Source organism: Acomys minous (assembly GCF_964271855.1).
Source record: "Acomys minous genome assembly, chromosome: 3".
In the NCBI taxonomy this organism is placed as follows: Eukaryota; Metazoa; Chordata; class Mammalia; order Rodentia; family Muridae; genus Acomys; species Acomys minous.
The window spans coordinates 131895500-131913195 of NC_140485.1; the positions used below are offsets into that span (position 1 = coordinate 131895500).

The 17696-nt window shown below is 46.9% G+C and overlaps 1 protein-coding gene across 5 annotated transcripts in view; it reads left to right on the forward strand.

The window, feature by feature from the left end:
- Positions 1-17696, forward strand: part of AKAP12 (A-kinase anchoring protein 12) — an 84189-nt gene that overhangs the window by 58062 nt on the left and 8431 nt on the right. The window contains exon 1 of one of the 5 annotated variants that reach the window (XM_084776816.1): positions 6749-6907. The exons of 2 other annotated variants lie outside the window; for them this stretch is intronic. In XM_084776816.1, the coding sequence (XP_084632942.1) occupies positions 6883-6907 (25 nt within the window). In that variant the 5' untranslated portion in view covers positions 6749-6882. Of the gene's footprint in view, positions 1-6748; positions 6908-13985; positions 14142-14958; positions 15088-17696 lie in introns of those variants that run through there. 2 more of the 5 variants (XM_084776815.1, XM_084776817.1) reach the window with 2 other exon arrangements.

Here is a 17696-nt window from a genome sequence, read left to right on the forward strand (position 1 = left end):
GTGCGTGCTTTTGAAATTGCCAAGTCTGCTCCTAGTGACACACTTCTTCCAACAAGGCGATACCCATGCCAATAAGGCCACACCTCTTAATCCTTCTCAAATAGTGCCACTCCCTGATGACTAAGCCACACCCAGCTGCATGCATATATATTAACCTCAACGTGGTCCTTTCCAGTGTGGCTGCTAGAAGGTTTGAGGCTGCCTGTGTGGGTGGTTTGGGACTCACATAACTGTTGACCTCTGACCTCCACAGGAATACACAAGCACATACACAGCACACACAACCACACTAAACACACACATGCCACATATACAGCATTGGGGACTACATCAAACATACTATTTATTCCCTGATTTTACTCTGAATAAATAGGTGAATAATCCCAGCATTCGGGATGCAGAGACAAGCAGATCTCTGTGGGGTGCAGGCATTTGTTAGCTGCCTGATGAGGCGGTTGGCAGCCAAATTCAGGTCCTCTGTGGGAGCAGCATGCACACTCAACTGCTGGTCCGTCTCCAGCCCTAATGTGCATTGATGTTCTGTCTGTGTGTTTGTCTGTGTGAGGACATCAGGAATTACAGACAGTTGTGAACTGTCATGTGGGTGCTGGGAATTGAATCCAGGTCCTCTGGAAGAGCAGCCAGTGCTCTTAACTGCTGAGCCATTTCTCTAGCCTGGTTAATTTGAGTTTTGTTTTTGTTTGTTTGTTTGTTTTTAAGATTTTACATATACTGCTACAGGCCAGAAGAGGGTATTAGATTGCATTACAGATGGTTGTGAGCTATCATGTGGTTGCTGCAAATTGAACTCAGGACCTCTGGAAAAGCAGTCAGTGCTCTTAACCTCTGAGCCATCTCTCCAGCGTCTAAATTGAGTTTTTAATGCTCATTTCCTGCCCCCCATACATTTTGAGTGTTTTAAACTTTCATGCTCTCCAGATTACTTATTTGGATTTTTAAAACTTAAATAACCATATCTATGTTAGCATGCCCAATGCATCTGGACCATAAAATTCAATTAACTAGTGCTGTTGCTGCATAGAGCAGAGACCTGAATACACAGGGCCCAGCAGAACTGGCTATCCTGTCACTAACTTGTCAATGTCCTTACAAATATTCAGTATAGCCTTTGATCCCTGCACTCAAGAGGCAAAGGCAGGCAGATCCCTGAGTTCGAGGCCAGCCTGGTCTACAGAGTGAGTTCCAGGACAGTCAAGGCTATATAGAGAGGCCTTATCTAATATTCAGTATATATAGTGTATCCTCTGGGGCTGCAGATTCCACATCTAATCAGCCAACCAGAGTCAGCTAGCCTCGATCTGTGTGAAGTGTGCACGCACGTGCATGGGTGTGCTTTCATGCTGGCACGGTCTCTGAACATGCACAAGCATTTTTTCCCTCCTATTATTGCTAAGCAGTATAGCATGACCTCTGTTGCCCAGGATTTATTTGCATCCTATTGGGTGTTATGAGTAATCTAGAAGTGATTTAAAGTTTTCTATTGAGATCAAGGTATGAGGACACACATCTGTAATCCCAGCATTGGAGAAGCCAAGACTGGCAGTATGAGATTTGAGGCTCACCTGGGCTATCCTGGGCTATACACACAGTTAAGACCCTGTCTCAAAACAAAACAAACAACACCATGCAAACAGCCAGGCAAGGCAGTGTGTGTTTGTTATTCCAGCACTTGGGAGATAGAGAAGGGACGACAAGAAATTCAAGGCTAGCCTGGGCTACATAAGCCCCTAACTCAGAACAGACAAGCAAGAAGGCAACAACAACAACAAAAAAAACCAGAAGAAGTGGACAGGTCAGTATGCATTTATTGTACAGTTGTCTGTGGTCAAGACAGCCCTGCACCAGACACTATTCCTATGCCCCAAAGCATCTTGGGAACCTTTCTTGGCTCCTGAAACAGCAGCCCAAGGAAGGGTGTGCGCTGGACCACAAGGTCCACAGCTGATCCTGGCAGGAACTGACTGCCTCTGGGACAAGATATCTCAGTAAGTCATACGCTTATGAAAGGTATTATCCTTTTCTACCTGTGATTCCTCCCCTACTCCCCAATAGCACTCTAGTTTTCTTTAGCTGTGTTATGTCTGGGTGTCGGTTTCCCCATGCTGAGAAAATATCCTTAAGGTTTTTTGTTGTTGTTGTTGTTGTTTTGTTTGTTTGTTTGTTTGTTTTTGCTTGTTTGTTTTTTGGTTTTTTCGAGACAGGGTCTCTCTGTGTAGCCTTGGCTGTCCTGGACTCACTTTGTAGACCAGGCTGGCCTCGAACTCACAGCGATCCGCCTGCCTCTGCCTCCCGAGTGCTGGGATTAAAGGCGTGCACCACCACGCCCAGCTCATATCCTTAAGTTTTATGATCTCAGCTATTTGTGTGTGGAGGTGTGTGGGGGTTGAGGTATGGACTTGTCAGTTAGTCCTGGTTGGGCTGTATTTCACATGTAGCCTAGGCTAACCTCGAAGGTGGCAATCCTCCTGCCTCAGCCTTCTGGATCCTGGGACTACAGGTGTAAGTCACCAGCTCTGGTTACCTTAAGCACTTTGTAATTTTTTAAAATTTATATTATGTGTGGATGGGTGTTTGGCCTGCATGTGTATCTGTGTGTGTGTGTGTGTGTGTGTGTGTGTGTGTGTGTGTGTGTGTGTTCAGAGGTCAGTAGAGGGCATCAGGTTCTCTGGAACTGAAGTTAAAGACAGTTGTAAGTTGCCTCACGGTGTCTTGAGACCTAGACCTGGGTCATCTGCAAGCGCAGCCAGTCCTCTTAGGCCACAAGCCACGCCTCCAGCCGCCCCAACTCCATTCATTTTAATGACTGCTGTTTCCTTCTGCAGATGTACTAGGCTTGTTTACCCTGTGTCGGTTAACGGATACTAAAGGTGCTGTCACTTCGTGCCTGGTGTCACTGTGAACGGTCATGTCCAGGTTTTCCTGTGGACGTGTGTTCATATGTCTCCTGCGTTGCTGGGTCATCTGGCAACTTTGGGGGAAGTCCCAGGCAGTTTCTAAATCAGATCCGCTTTTTCCCTTGCTGCTAGCAGGAGCTTTTTCATTCCCTGTTATTGTTGTCATCTGGTTATTAGCATCCTGGTGGGTGTGAAGTGGTTTTAATTTGCATATTTGTAATGGATAATGATGTTGAATATCATTTCATGAGTCTATTAGCCCTTCTCTCAAAGATTTTTTTTCTTTTTTCTTTTTAAATCTGAAAGTTGTTTAAAAAAAAAAGTTGTTTTTTTTTCTTTCCTAGATTTTTTTTTTTTTTAATCCAGCACTGGGAAGGCAAAGGCCAGCCTGATCTACAGAGGGAGTTTCAGGACAGCCAAGGCTACACAGATAAACCCTGTCTGGAAAAACAACCAAAACCAAAATCAAACCCTTTCTTTTGAGATTTTCTTTACTTTCCTTTTTATACGTATGAGTGTCTGTGACACCCTGTGTCTGCAGTGCTGGCAGAGGCTGGAAGATAGCATTTAATCCCCTGGGCCTGGAGTTACAGAAGGTCATGAGCCAACATCTAGGTTCTGAAATTGAACCCTGCTCCTCTCAAAGAACAGCCAGTGCTTTTAACCACTGAGCCATCTCAATGACTCTCCCCTTCCAAATTATGTGTTTATGTGTGGGTGTGTGCACACTCGTGAGTGCAGGTGTTCTCTGAGTCCAGAAGAGGACACCAGACCCAATGAAGTTAGTTGTTGTGAGCCACCCAAGATGGGTACAGGAAACCCAACTTCCAACTCAGGTCCTCTGCAAGAGCAGTATACTCTTTTAATGGTCCATCCATCATCTGTTTGTTGTTTCTTTGATTGTTTGAGACATGGTCTTATAGCTTGGCTGGCCTCAGACTCACCTTTGTGGTTAAGCATAGCTTTGAGCTCCTGATCTTTCTGTCTCAACCACGTAGTCCTGGCATTACAGATATGTGCTATTATTCCCCGCTCTGTATATCCTCTTTAGCTAAATATCTACTGAACTCAGATTATTTGTATTTGCCCCATTACTTTACTTTTTATTTTTATTTTTGAGATGTGTAGTCTTATGTAGCTGAAGCTAGCCTTGAACTATTGCTCCTCTGCCCATGTCCACATTGAAGGAATTAAGTACACTTACAGATCGAGTTCCCCTAGTCATCCCTTTTCTTTCTAAGACTGTGTTACAAAGTTCTTGAGACGTCTTTAGACATCCTTCCTAGTGTGCAATCCCTTTCTTGTCTTATCTCATAAGCATCTCTACCTCTCCTTCCCTGTCCCAGGCCTCAAAGAACCATGAACTGAAAGGAACAGTAGTTTTGTGTTTTAAAAAAATATTTTATTTAATTTTAATTTATGTGTGTTGGTGTTGGGGTGTCAGATCTTGGAGTTACAGACGGTTGTGAGCTGCCATGTGGGTGCTGGGAATTGAACCCGTGCCCTTTGGAAGAGCAGGCAGCGCTCTTATCCACTGAGCAGCCATCTCTCCGGCCCGAAGGAACAGTAGTTATAAGGAACACACACACACACACACCCGCCCCCGCCCCAATTAGTTCCTGCTTTCCAGGCATCCGCCCCATGGTGTTGCCTCTTTGTGCCCCACAATAGGGAGTTCCGGTTCTTTCCCTAAACTGGCTCAAATGTTACTACCTGGACAAGCTAAATTCTCTTCCCCTGAGCGTGGCTGCCACTCACAAATGAGGTCCCTAAGACCACAGTATCTGATTGGTCCCCCGGGGGTTTCACACAACAAAAGCGGAACAAGAACCCGGCAGATGTTTGTTGGTTGAACCATGCAGGCTTAAGAAACAGCCCCGCCCCCAACATCCAGCTAGCGATGGGCTTGTATTAGCCTTCCTTTTTGCTTTGGGAGGTGATGCCGGTGATACTCATTTAACACGAGGAGAAAGGAAGAGATGGCAAAGGAAAGAAAGTCCCCTGTGTTTGCAGTGACCTCCTGTCTGGCCTTTCCTTCTGCATTTTCTCCTGATTGACGGCTTTTCTGTTGAAGGCCAGACCCAGAGGAACTTGCTGGCAGCAACAACATACACTCTGGCCTTCATCGCTTGGAGAACTGTGGTAGGAGAGTCAGCCCCTTGCACACCGTCCATTGTTTCTGCCTTCTGGCATTAGCTGACGCTCACAGAATCTCATTTCGGGTGTGTAGATATTTCACCTGTGTCACGAAAGCAAAAAACTTACATTCGCCTTTTTTTTTTTCAGTGTTGTTTTGTGTTTGAATTTGATAGCTAGGGGATTTCCCCCCTTAGCTCGCTCAGTGGCATAGCTGTTACTAGAATTTGGAGTCAGAAGGGCAGGTTTTTGGTGACACAGTTATGTAAACCCGAATCCACAGAGGAGCCACGTGACAGCCACATGCTGTCCACGACCAAGCTCTGACAATTCATTCAGTATTCTTAGTTCCCTGGGGGCTTCTGGGCTCCTGGGACACTCTGGGGAATTGTCTTGTGGACGGCTGGTGCTGCGTCTAGGAGGTCTTAGCCATGATCTACACAGTTACAATACATAAGAAGAGAGAGATGGCTGCGGACCCCGCACCGATTGGGGATGCAGTGGGCAAAAATCTCCTCCCAGGCTTAAGCAATCAGGATAAGAATCATTGCTGGGTTTACCTAGACTCACAGCCAGGTTGGGTGTTGCTCATCTACGTAACAATGTCTCATTTCTTAGCGGGAATTGGCCTTTTCTTCTCTCTCCCTCTCTCTGGGCTTGAACGTGGTGCCTTGCGCCCCCTGGTGGCAAGAAGGAGCAACCATATTCCCTGTCTGACCGCTCGCGGGGCTGAGCGGCAACCTTTTTGTTTTTATTTTTTTTAATCCCCCCTTTTAAATGTTGCTTGTCTTTGCCCACTCTTTTCTGCACCAATCTCTCCGCTCCAGTTTCCTAAGTAGTCATGAACGAGGTCTGAAGAAATGAGCAACAATAAAACCTGTTCTGGGGGTGGGGAGAAGCTGTTGGCTTAGAGGCGCATGTTGAGATAAATAGGAAAAAGACGAAAAGAAAAAAATCTTCGGCTGCCTAATAGACCCATCCTAACAGAAGACCCAACTCATTTATTATTTGTGTCTCTGTAGAGAAACAATCTCAAGGTTAACGGAAAAAGAAGTGTTGGACTTTTTGAATGTTTAATACAACTGTCTTGTTTATGTACTATAAGCTTGTACATCAGAGGCAGGAGACGGTTGCTGTAGTTTGAGCTCATTTCTACCACGAAAGGGGGAAATACCTAAGGCTCAGATTATTTCTGCTTTTTTAAAAGTTGTCTTGGCTAAATGCTAAAGGCATAAACTGGGAAACAGTACCGTGGAGAGTTGTGGGTCTTCACACGGGCCGGTGTGTCGGAAACAGTCGGGAACATATAAAATATCCTGGCTTTTAAAAAGAAATGTCGTTTTGCACCCCATCCACCTTTAAACCAGCTGAAGGACACAGAACACGCATTGAAAATCGGAGAATTTAATATCTGTACAGTTATTGCCTTCGTATAATTTTTTAAAAGTTTGAAATGCAGTAGTCGGTGCCAAGGGATGAAATCACTGCTTGGATCAAATACTGATGCTCCGGGTCTCGTTCACCCCAGAGACTTAAAAATCTCCCTCTGGGTCGCAGCGGACCACGCACAGAGACCAGCCCTGTTAAAAAAAACGGGGCACTGACGTAGCACAGCCAAGTCCGGCCAGAGGGGTGGGCGGGGCCTGGGGCGTGGGCGGGGCCCCCCTATAATTAGCTGGGGAAGCTTCGCTGCACCTCTTAGTGTGCTTGAGGCTCCCTGATGCTCTGAGGGTGGTTGGGACTGTGTTCCTTCTGATCGCATCGACTGCTCACTGGGTTAGCAGGGAGGAGGAGACTTCCCGCCGTAGGAGGCTGAAGACTGTTATTAAATATGTTGGGCACCATAACTATCACAGGTAAGACTTTGTTCTTTCTCCCTGGGTGACAGGCCCGTGGGGAGAAAAGCAATTTTTTTCTGCCTGCTGATGTGACTGACTCTAGAATGGAAGTCTCAAGAGTAGTGCCTGGAACTTAGCTGGCTTTCGGTTTCTGTCCCTACACTGTCACCAGGAGAGCAAGCATTCCATGGTCCCTCAAACCAATGTACCCCACGGTTTATTTTTATTCAAACCAAAATCTCCGTGGGACGATGCATCTGTATCTCTGTGTTAAGGGCTGGATTGTTTCCCATTGGGGAAACGCGGGCTGTTGAGAGGAGCCACAGCCAGCTAGCTGAATTGAATCAGTGTTAGATTCACTGCTGCAGATGGATAACCTGTCCTAGCCTGAGAAATTGCAAGTGTTTGGTGCTTCCTGGTGCTTGTTAAGAAGAGCGTTGAGTGAAGTGTATCAGACTAACGTTTTAATTTAGTTCTGGCTTAAGTGGTTGCTATTAGTAAAACCAGTTACTAAATCTATAGCAAGATATACCATTTAGGTGTAAGTAAAAATAGTCGTTGGGTTTTTTTTTTAATGACTTTTCCTATGTCTGTTTTCGAGGAATCTAGTTGTACGAGTTGTAGTGTAAAGCCTACTTCTAGAAAGTGGGCTGCCTGCGCCAGGCTTTCAGAATGCATTTGCTAATCCGCTGTGGGTAGGCTGTTTAAGAGACCATGCGTTTATGTTTTCTTTCCCTTTTACTCCCTCAGAAAATTAAACTCCACTTGCTAATTTGTGTTTATAAAAACAGCTCTGATTTAAATAGTTCTGAGACCTGCGCCACCAAATCTGTGGTCTTAAAGTGGGGCATGGACTTTCCAGGGCTTCAGCCGCTTCTCCCGGTAGTTGCTCCCCCAGCCCTGTGTCCCCCTGTGGAATATTAAGTGAATTTGAAAGTTTAGCAAAGCTAAAAATATCCCTCACTTCATATGTTTAGCTTGTTTACCCCAAGGGCGCCTTCGTGTTCTGTGTGCTCTCTCACATCGCTGTCTTTCTAGGGCTGGCCATTGTGGAAATTATTAGACAAACAAACTTTAAAAAATGAAGCCGGGGGATGGTGGTGGCGCACGCCTTTAATCCCAGCACTCAGGAGGCAGAGGCAGGTGGATCGCTGTGAGTTCGAGGCCAGCCTGGTCTACAAAGCGAGTCCAGGACAGCCAAGGCTACACAGAGAGACCCTGTCTCGAAAAACAGGGAGGAAAAAAAGAATAGCATTCTTTTCTTTTCCCAAGTTAAGATTTGTATATGCATGGGTATGGGGCCAGGTGTGTGTGTGTGTATGTGTGTGTGTGTGTGTGTGTGTGTGTGTGTGTGTGTGTGCGCGCGCGCGTGCATGCGTGCAAGTGCAAGTGCCCTCCAAGCCAAAGATGTTGGATCCCCTAGAGTTGGTAGTTACAGATACTTTTGAGGTACCTAGCGTGGATACCAGGAACTAAACTTCTAGCCTCTTCAAGCGCAGTCCGTCTTCCTAACCGCCAAGCCCTCTCTCCAGTCCTCAAGTCACAATGCTTAGAAGAGGACCTTCAATATCCCATATTCTTCTGGTATTTATTGTGTATAAGTGTTGTTTTGTATATTTGATATTTTGTGAGTTTGTTGCATGCTCGGTTTCTCATTGGAAGGAAGGGGTTCCAGCAAGCAAGCCCAGTAGAACAGCAGGCAGAGTGCTTAGAAGGACTGTCTAGTTTTTAAGGTACTATCAAATGATTAGATCTGTTGCTTTCTAGACTGTATTTCATACGGTGCATAGAGACAGTGAGTGTTAGCCGGGCGTGGCGCCGTGCCCCTTTAATCCCAGCACTCAGGATCTCTGTGAGTTCAAGGCCAGCCTGGTCTACAAAGTGAGTCCAGGACAGCCAAGGCTACACAGAGAAACCTTGTCTCAAAAACAAACAACAAACAAACAGAGATCTGACTGATTGCTCACATATATGGCATCGCTGTTCCAGACCCCCATTAGCACTAGGTAGGCATAAGGACTAGAAAATAATTGTGACACGATGGTGAGAGTCCCCTTCCCTTCCCTAATGCAAAAGACTGCCAGAGCCTTCCCCCCCTGCCCCCCCCAATTTATTTCTTTATTATGGATACAGTATTCTTGCAGGGTGTGTGCCTACATGCCAGAAGAGGCCACCAGATCTCATCATAGATGAGCCACCATGTGGTTGCTGGGAATTGAACTCAGGACCTTTGGAAGAACAACCAGTGCTCTTAACCTCTGAGCCATCTCTCCAGCCTTCCCCACCCCCCCCCCTTTTTTTTTAAAGACAGGGTCTTCAAACTCCCTATGTAGCCAAGGCTTATCTTCCATATCTTCCCTTTCTGGTTTTCCTGTGCATCCTTCAGTTCTGGGGGGATGGCAATCAAGGCTTCATGCATTCTAGGCAAGGGCACTCCCCCGACTGTGCTAGCCCAGAGCTGCTTTTTTAATTTTCCTATTTGCATCTTACTTATTACTAGGGTGTGTGTGCATTCACGTAAGTGCACATTCGTGTGAGTGTGTGTGCCGCAGTGTGCCTGTACTACTGTGTGTCATAGGAAGACAATTTTCCTTGTCAGTTTCCTGCTGCCTCTGTTGGTGTCCCAGGATGTGGCAGCTTGGGTCCTTGGGCTTGTTTTCCGAGTTCCTTTGCCTGCTGAGCCATCTGGCTCTCCTGGCTGCTGGAGAACTTGATGCATGGACCAGGCAGGCTGGCCTTGAACTCACAGAGATCCCTCCTGCTGCTGGGATTAAAGACTGTGCCGCCACACCCAGTCATAACTTTTGAATCAAGAGAAAGAATCTTTCAGAGATGGAAAGATGGCTCAGCTGTTAAGAGCAAAGTGCCTGAGATGCGACGCCAGCATCCATTTGGGGCGGCTCACAGCTGACTTTAACCTGGGCTCCAGGGTACCTGCCACCCCCTCTGGTCTCTGTGGGCACCTGCATTCATTCATGTACATCCCTACACACTAACACACACATGCACATAATTAAAAATAAGTCTTTTTTAATTTTTTTAAATTTATTTTTATTTTTTATTTTTTTTTGGTTTTTCGAGACAGGGTCTCTTTGTAGCCTTGGCTGTCCTGGACTCACTTTGTAGACCAGGCTGGCCTTGAACTCACAGCGATCCGCCCGCCTCTGCCTCCCGAGTGCTGGGATTAAAGGCGTGCGCCACCACGCCCGGCGTAAGTCTTTTTTTTTTTTTTTAAAGTGTATTTCTATTTTCCTTAATTTACACATATTTTTGGGTTAACTGATAATATCTCAATATCTCTACTTGGTAAATTGAGCAAAAACATTGTTCTCTTTACCTCCCAAGTAAACTGGGGGATCCAGGTAGGGTGGCTCACTCCTTGCATTTGGGAAGCAGAGGTAGAAGGATCCCCTCTGGCTCAAGGCTAGCCTGGGCCACAAAGTCAGCCCTGTCCTTTTGTTGTTGTTTTGGTTTGGTTTTTGGGTTTTTTTTTGGGGGGGGGAGTCTTTTTGGTTTTTCCGAGACAGAGTTTCTCTGTCTATGCCTTGACTATCCTAGACTCACTTTGTAGACCAGGCTGGCCTCGAACACACAGAGATCCGCCTGCCTCTGCTTCCCGAGAACTGAGATTAAAGGCGTGCGCCACCATGCCCAGCTTTTATAGACAGTTTATAATGCACTTTCCTATACAAATCATTTGGGGGGGGGCGTGCAGTACCCTGTATACAGCTGGTTCTGGTCTATGGTGGAGACAGAACAGTAGTCCAAGGAGTCCAGGTGCTATGTTGGCCTCCGCTGGGGTTGATGCTGTATTTTTGCTGTTTTGCACACTGCAATGTCTACTCCTGGTTGGAGAGCCTCTCCTGTCATAGCCTCGCTGCAGCGCACCTCATGACGAATGCCATCCTTCTGGAGGTTTAGGTGATGCTGTCTGGGTGCCCCCACAGCAATGACGTCAGCTGCTGCTGTCACCTACTCCTGAACTGGCTTTCACACCTCTGAGTTAAGCTCAGTTGAACAGCTTCTTCTGCCTGGAGGTTCCATGGCTTTGGGCTTCAGAGAGTTGAGTTGGGCGTGTTTTGTTCTGATATAAGGGGTGGGTTCAGAATGCAGAGAATTCCTGGAAGAATTCCAGGACCTCGTGGGGGGAAGTTAAGCAGTTCCAGATGTCCTGAGCCTGGGGACAAAGAGCACTGGCTATTCGAAACCTGAAAATTGAATATTGTAGTTTTTGTGGTGTTGCACCTTTTTTGGTTGTTATTGCTGCTGCTGCTGTTGTTTTTTTTTTTTTTAAGTGATGCCACCAAAATTAAACACTTAACTTTAGATAAAAAATATTAACATTTAAGCATTCAAATTTTGTTTTGCCTCTGTGTATGTGTATGTAAAATACTTTTATCGCAGTCTCCTAAGTATGATTGTCTCTTGGTATCTGTGGGAAAATGGTTCCAAGATCCCCTTAAAATGTGTTCATTAGAAAAAAAAGTGATTTTTATTCAAACAGCCTGTGCCCCTGCCCTTTACGCACCCCTAGAGAACGTACACCCCCTAATACACTGTAAATAGCTGTCACACTGTCATACTGTCGTTCAGGAGTGGTGATGAAGAAAAGAAGTTGGTACAAGCTCAGTCCTCGGATGAAGCTTTTTCTCTCCACCACCACCACTCCCACCCACCCCTGCCCCCAATTTTTTTTTTTTTGCTCTAAGTCTGGTTGAAGATCCGTGCGGCCTGTGACCACGATGTACATTATACAGATTCAGAGGCCAATTGCGGTGAGCTTCTATGAAAATGCCCATTAGAGGACGAGACACTCTCACTGATGGTAGATGTGAAAAACCTGTGGCCCCCAGCACATAGCTGATGAGCTGGTGTTGCAGATGGCCATCTCTGTCCTTGCCCTTGGAAGGATCCCACCACTGCCTGCCCTACCCCACCCCCTCCCCCGCCCCACACCTTTGCAGTGACAGGAGAAGATGGGCTGCTAGCAGACATTAGGTAGGATGATGCCTGGCTGAGACTGTTGTCATTTCCAGTCAAGCCGCAGTACGAGTGAGCATTGTTTGGCCCCTGAATAGTCAAGGTTTGCTGTGTTCCGGAACAGCAGCTGTCCTCACAGTGGTGGGATTGCTGGGGGCCCTACTGAATAGTTACTGATCCATGCATAGGCTTTGGGGGGTGGGAGGCAGAAAATGTACCCCCCAGTCACTCTTGCTCCCAGTAATTGGCTTTTTAAGCTTTTCCTCTTTCTGTCTAGTTGGACAAATCAAAGGCATACGATTCTGCAGGAGCCGGGTGTTGCTCGGTGTATATAGAACACACAGTTCATATGCAGGAAGCCAGGGGACCCCCTGCACTGATTCCACAAATAGCAAAATGATCCAGTGTATCAGCGGTGATAGGCGAGGGCCCCCACCACCACCACCACAGTTCAGCCGTGATCTCTGGAACCCATGTAAAGGTGGAAGGAAGGAGCCCACCCCAGAGGTGTCCTCTGACCTCTACACAGGCGTGGTGGCACTCATGCGTCCACACATGTGCAGCACACAGACACAAGACAAATAAAAAAAATAAATGTAAAGATTAGATTTAGAAACTGTGAATGAAGAGTAAACACTAACAGAGGGATGTGATGGCGTTCATCTGGAAGATGAGCAGTGCCCTTCTTTCCCGGAAGCCTTCCCCATGAATATTTTTTTCTTATTTGAAGGAAGAATTTTTTTTTTTTTTTTAAATAATCACAGTTAAGAGCTGGGCTGTGGTGGCCTTTAATCCCAGCACTCGGGAGGCAGAGGCAGGAGGATCGATGTGAGTCCAGGACAACCAAAGCTACACAGAGAAACCATGTCTCGAAACTATCCCCCCCTCCCAAAAAAAAGCACAATTAAGGGCATACGGTCCATTATGGTGCAGCACCAGCTTCTTGCCCATAGGGCACGTGAGTTCATTCAGGAGCTACCACTGAGTGTGTGTGTGTGTGTGTGTGTGTGTGTGTGTGTGTGTGTGTGTAGCCCTGGCCAATCCTGAGTATGTAGTTCAGGCTGGCTCGAAACTCTCAAGAGATCCATCTGCTTCTCCCTCCAGAGTGCTGGGATTAAAGGTGTGCGGCACCACACCTGTTTCATTCACCCTTTCCCTTGGTCAAATTTTTTTTTTTAGGTTTTTCTTTCTTAAGATTGATTGGTTGATTGTACAGTATTCTGCCTGCATGTGAGCCAGCAGGCCAGAAGAGGGCACTGGATCTCAGTATAGATGGTTGTGAGCAATGACGTGGTTGCCGGGAGTTGAACTCAGGACCTTTGGAAGAACAGGCAGTGAGTGCTCTTAACCTCTGAGCCATCTCTCCAGCCCCCTCTTTTTTAGGTTTTGTTTGTTTGTTTTGTGTTTGTTTTGTTTGTTTGGTTGGTTCTAGTTTTTACAAAACAGGATTTCTCTGTGTAGCTTTGGCTGTCCTGGACTTACTTTGTTGACCAGGCTAGCTTCATAGAGATCTACCTGCTCTGCCTCCTGAGTGCTCAAATTACAGGTGTGCACCACCAGGCCTGGCTTCATTTTTATAGTTTTCTTTTCTTTCTTTTTTTCAAGACAGGGTTTTTCTGTGTAGCCTTGGCTGGCCTGGACTCACTTTGTAGACTAGGCTGGCCTCAAACTTACTCACAGAGCGCCTCTGCCTCCCTGAGTGCTGGGATTACAGGTGTGTGCCACCACACCTGGCAGTTGTGTACTTTAATATAATTATTACCAGTTGGAGGCTCTGCCTTCAAGCTCTAAGACAGTATGTGGCTATAGGGAAGAACTCAGCCCTGGAACCCACCAACACTGCAGTTGTTTTTAATGAACTTGAGGGGCTTGTATACCCAAGCCAAACCCACACTGAGCTGTGTCCCCTATGGCCATTACTTTGGAGGTTAACTAGGTAGTCATATGTAGGTGGCACCCAGAGCAGGGACTGCCAGGGAACCCATTGCCTAATCCTGTACTAGGGCTAGGAGGTGAGACCCACCACACTACCTCCTTCTGGGGGTGGGGGAGGGGCTTGCCTTGGTTACCTGGCCCCGCCTCTGACAGTGCCCTGCCTCTGTGACGTTTGTAGCCGTTCCCAAGGGTGCCCCTCTCTAACCAGGTGGCCCGCGCCCGCCCCGCGGCCGGTTGGTGCCCCGCGATGGGGCAGCCGGGAGCGGCTGGCCGGGCCTCGCGGGCCGCTGTCCCCGGCCACCGGCCACCATGCCCTGGTGGAGGAGTAACTTATGCTGTGAGTAGCGCGCCCCCTGGCGATCACTGGCATAGCAGCGGCTGGGAAGTGTGAGCCCTCTAGACGGCGGGAGGTGGGGTTTGGGGTAGGGGTGAGGGGGTCCCCAGCCTACTCTCTCTCAGTCTTCCTGAGAGTCACAACAGGGCAGGACAGAGCACATTGCTTTCCAACTCTGAGCTCCCTTTACTCTTAAGTGAACTGGGCCTTGGTGAGTGGGGTCAAGCCTCCATAAAGGTCATGTGCTGCACATGTTAAACCCACCTCAATCTAACGTGGACATGAGCTTAATAGATTTTTTGGTGGGGGGGGGGCGGTTTGAGACAGGGTTTCTCTGTGTAGCCCTGGCTGTCCTGGACTCACTTTGTAGTCCAGGTTGGCCTCGAACTCACAGCGATCCACCTGCCTCTGCCTCCCGAGTGCTGGGATTAAAGGCATGCGCCACCACGCTCGGCTGAGTTTAATAGATTTTAACACAGGAGCTATCCCAAGAGTAGATATCACTTCTTCCCAGACAGAGGGTACAGCCTCCGGTACTCCAGCATGGAAAAGGAACAGAGGTGGCAGGCGGAAGGGAGACAGAAAATGATCCAAACCTGAAAGGGTTGTTGTAGTCTTCCCTTCCCAATCTAGCGAGGACGATGGTGGGAGGTGGACCCGGGCGCTCTGTGTGGAGTGCCTCCCTCATCACAGGATGTCAGGCGCGTGGCCAAGAATTAGAGCTTAGGCATCGCTATGGGTTCAAGCGCATGACGTGGAGGCGGGATGTAGGCTGTGCAAATGCGCGCGTGTGCGCCGGCGCCGCAGGGGTGCGCGAGGACCTTTCTGTATCCTGTTGGAACCTGATTTAACCGGCCTTGGCCGCCAGGGAGCCTGGTTGTTGCGAAGACTAAGCTCAAGGTCCTGAGCTATGCAGTAGAGGCTGAATTTTTGAAAGTGGGACTTGCTTGTGAGTTCTGTGTGGCCTGGGGTCCGTGTTAGGGCAGGAGGCAGATTGGAGGCTGCGACCCACAAAACTGCAAGTGTCCAACCTATAGGCAACGGGGAAAGATGCTGTGCAGATGAGCTGGGGGTTGTTTGCATCCGGAAGACTGTTCTGACTAGTATTTAAGATTTTGTTTCCAAGGATACTGCAGACTAGTAATCTTAACGCCGTTAAGACTTCCTAAACATTTTTAAAAGAGTTTATAAAGCAGTTAGCTGAATATTGCTTAGCCGTTCCTACTTATGAAGAAGCTGTTTTGTCCTCCTAGTTGGCTGGCACCTGTTAGTTTTTGTGTCCTTTAGCTCAACTCTTAAGCATTCCAATGCAGAATTAACAGGAAAAAGGGATAGGATGAGGAGAGACGGCTCAGTGATTAAAAACACTTGTTCTTAAGGAAGACCCGGGTAGCAGCCACCTGGGAGCCACCATCCCTTCTCCGCCTGACCCCTGAGAACGGTACATACATGGACTTAGTGTGCGGCCAGGGGCTGGAGAGATGGCTCGGAGCACTGGCTGTTCTTCCAGAGGACCCGGGTTCAAGTCTCAGCACCCACATGGCAGCTCACAGCTGTCTATGACTCCAGTACCAGGGGACTGGACACTGTCACACAGACATACATTCCGAAAAACACCAACGCACATTAAAAACAAACATAACAACATGCAGGCGAAACATAAAAATAAAATAGTTTTTAAATAATTTTTCTCCCATCAGACAGTGGTGGCACAGGCTCTTAATCCCAGCACTCCAGAGGCAAAGGCATTAAGAACTCTGTGAGTTTGGGACCAGCCTGGTCTTAAACTCTTTTAAAAGGTTTATTTTTATCTTTGAAAAGATATATTTTGAGCAAAGTGTGATGGTGCACGCCTTTAATAGGCAGAGGCAGGCGGATTGATGTGAGTTCGAGGCCAGATTGGTCTACAAATTGAGTACAGTAAAGCCAAGGCTACACAGAGAAACCCTGTCTCGAAAAACAAAACAAAACAGATATATTTTGGGGCTGGAGCGATGGCTAAGAGGTTAAGAGCATTGATTGCTCTTCAAGAGAACCTAGACACAATTCCCAGCACCCACATGGCAGCTCACAACTGTCTGTAACTCCTGTTCCAGAGGATCTGATATTCTCACACAGGTATCCATGCAGATAAAATACCAATGCACATAAAATAAATCTTTAAAAATATATATAGCCTTCCTTCCACCCCATCCCCCACCCCTACTCCCATCCCCAGACAGGGTTTCTCTGTTTCTGTGTGTAGCCTTGGCTGTCCTGGACTCACTTTGTAAACCAGGCCTTTTCTCAAACTTCACAGAGATCCACCTGCTTCTGCCTTCCTGAGTGCTGGGATTACAAGTGTGTGCTGCCAAACCTGGCAAAAAATGTAGTATTTTGGGGTTTTGTTTGTTTGTTTGTTTTTAAGATATATTTATTTATTATGCATGTACACCTGCTGGCCAGAAGAAAGCACCAGATCTCATCATAGATGGATGTGAGCCACCATGTGGTTGCTGGGAATTGAACTCAGGACCTCTGGGGGAGCAGTGAGTGTTCTTAACCTCTGAGCCATCTCTCAGCCCAAAATATAGTTTTTTTTTAAAGCTATATTTTAAAGATTTATTTGCAATAATTTTTTTTAAAGAGGACTAGAGAGGTTTCTCAGCAAGTGAGTGTATGCTTGTTCTTCAAGATGACCTAATAGGGTTCCCAGTTCCAAGGGACAAGATGTTCACCTTTAGCCTTTGTATTGCCTGCACACTCAAGGCCTTCACTCACACGTCACACATTAGATTAAAAAAATTAAGATTAATTTTAAAAAGATTAATATGAAAGTATTTCAAATTGAAACTTGGGTTTTAGAGGCAATGGTACGGAACACTGCTCTTTCTGTCTTGTTAAAAAAAAAAAAAATCTCTGTGTTTCATAATCCCAGAGAGGGTAGGAGGTGTTTTTTAATCTTGGCCTTATACTTTTACTGATTGTAGTAAAATTTACTTGAGCTTGTCTGTGATTGATTTCCCACCCTGTGATATAGTCTACAATAGCTCACCTTCAAAAAAATAATAAAGAAGAGGAGGTCTATCTCTTGTATTAAAATAGTTTTGAACACTGGGCTAGAGGGCTTGCCTGTAGACCCGGCTGACCTAGGACTCAGAGATCTGCCCATCTCTAATTGCCGAGTGCTGAGATTAAAGGTGCACACCACCACCACCAGGCTAACTTTAGATTTTCAATAGAGAAATAATAATTGTGTGCATTTCTGGAGTAAGTGCTGTCTAACTATGGTCCCCGTCGACTGCTGTGGATCACTCGGAGCTCGTTATAGACAGACGAACCTAGGTGACTTCCTCAGCACCCGCCCTTGTTGTTGGTGCTGGGTGTGGAACACAGGGCCTTGTGCGTGCTAGGCAAATATTCTACCACTGAGGTACACCCTCAGCCTTTATTTTATTCTGAGACGGGGGTCTTCCAGTGCACCTACCCCTTGCCGTCCAACTGGCTAAACTCTGTGCCAGTTTTAATTGCCCTTTGATCTGTTACATAAAGAGGTACGTGCCATGTAGAGGAGGTGAG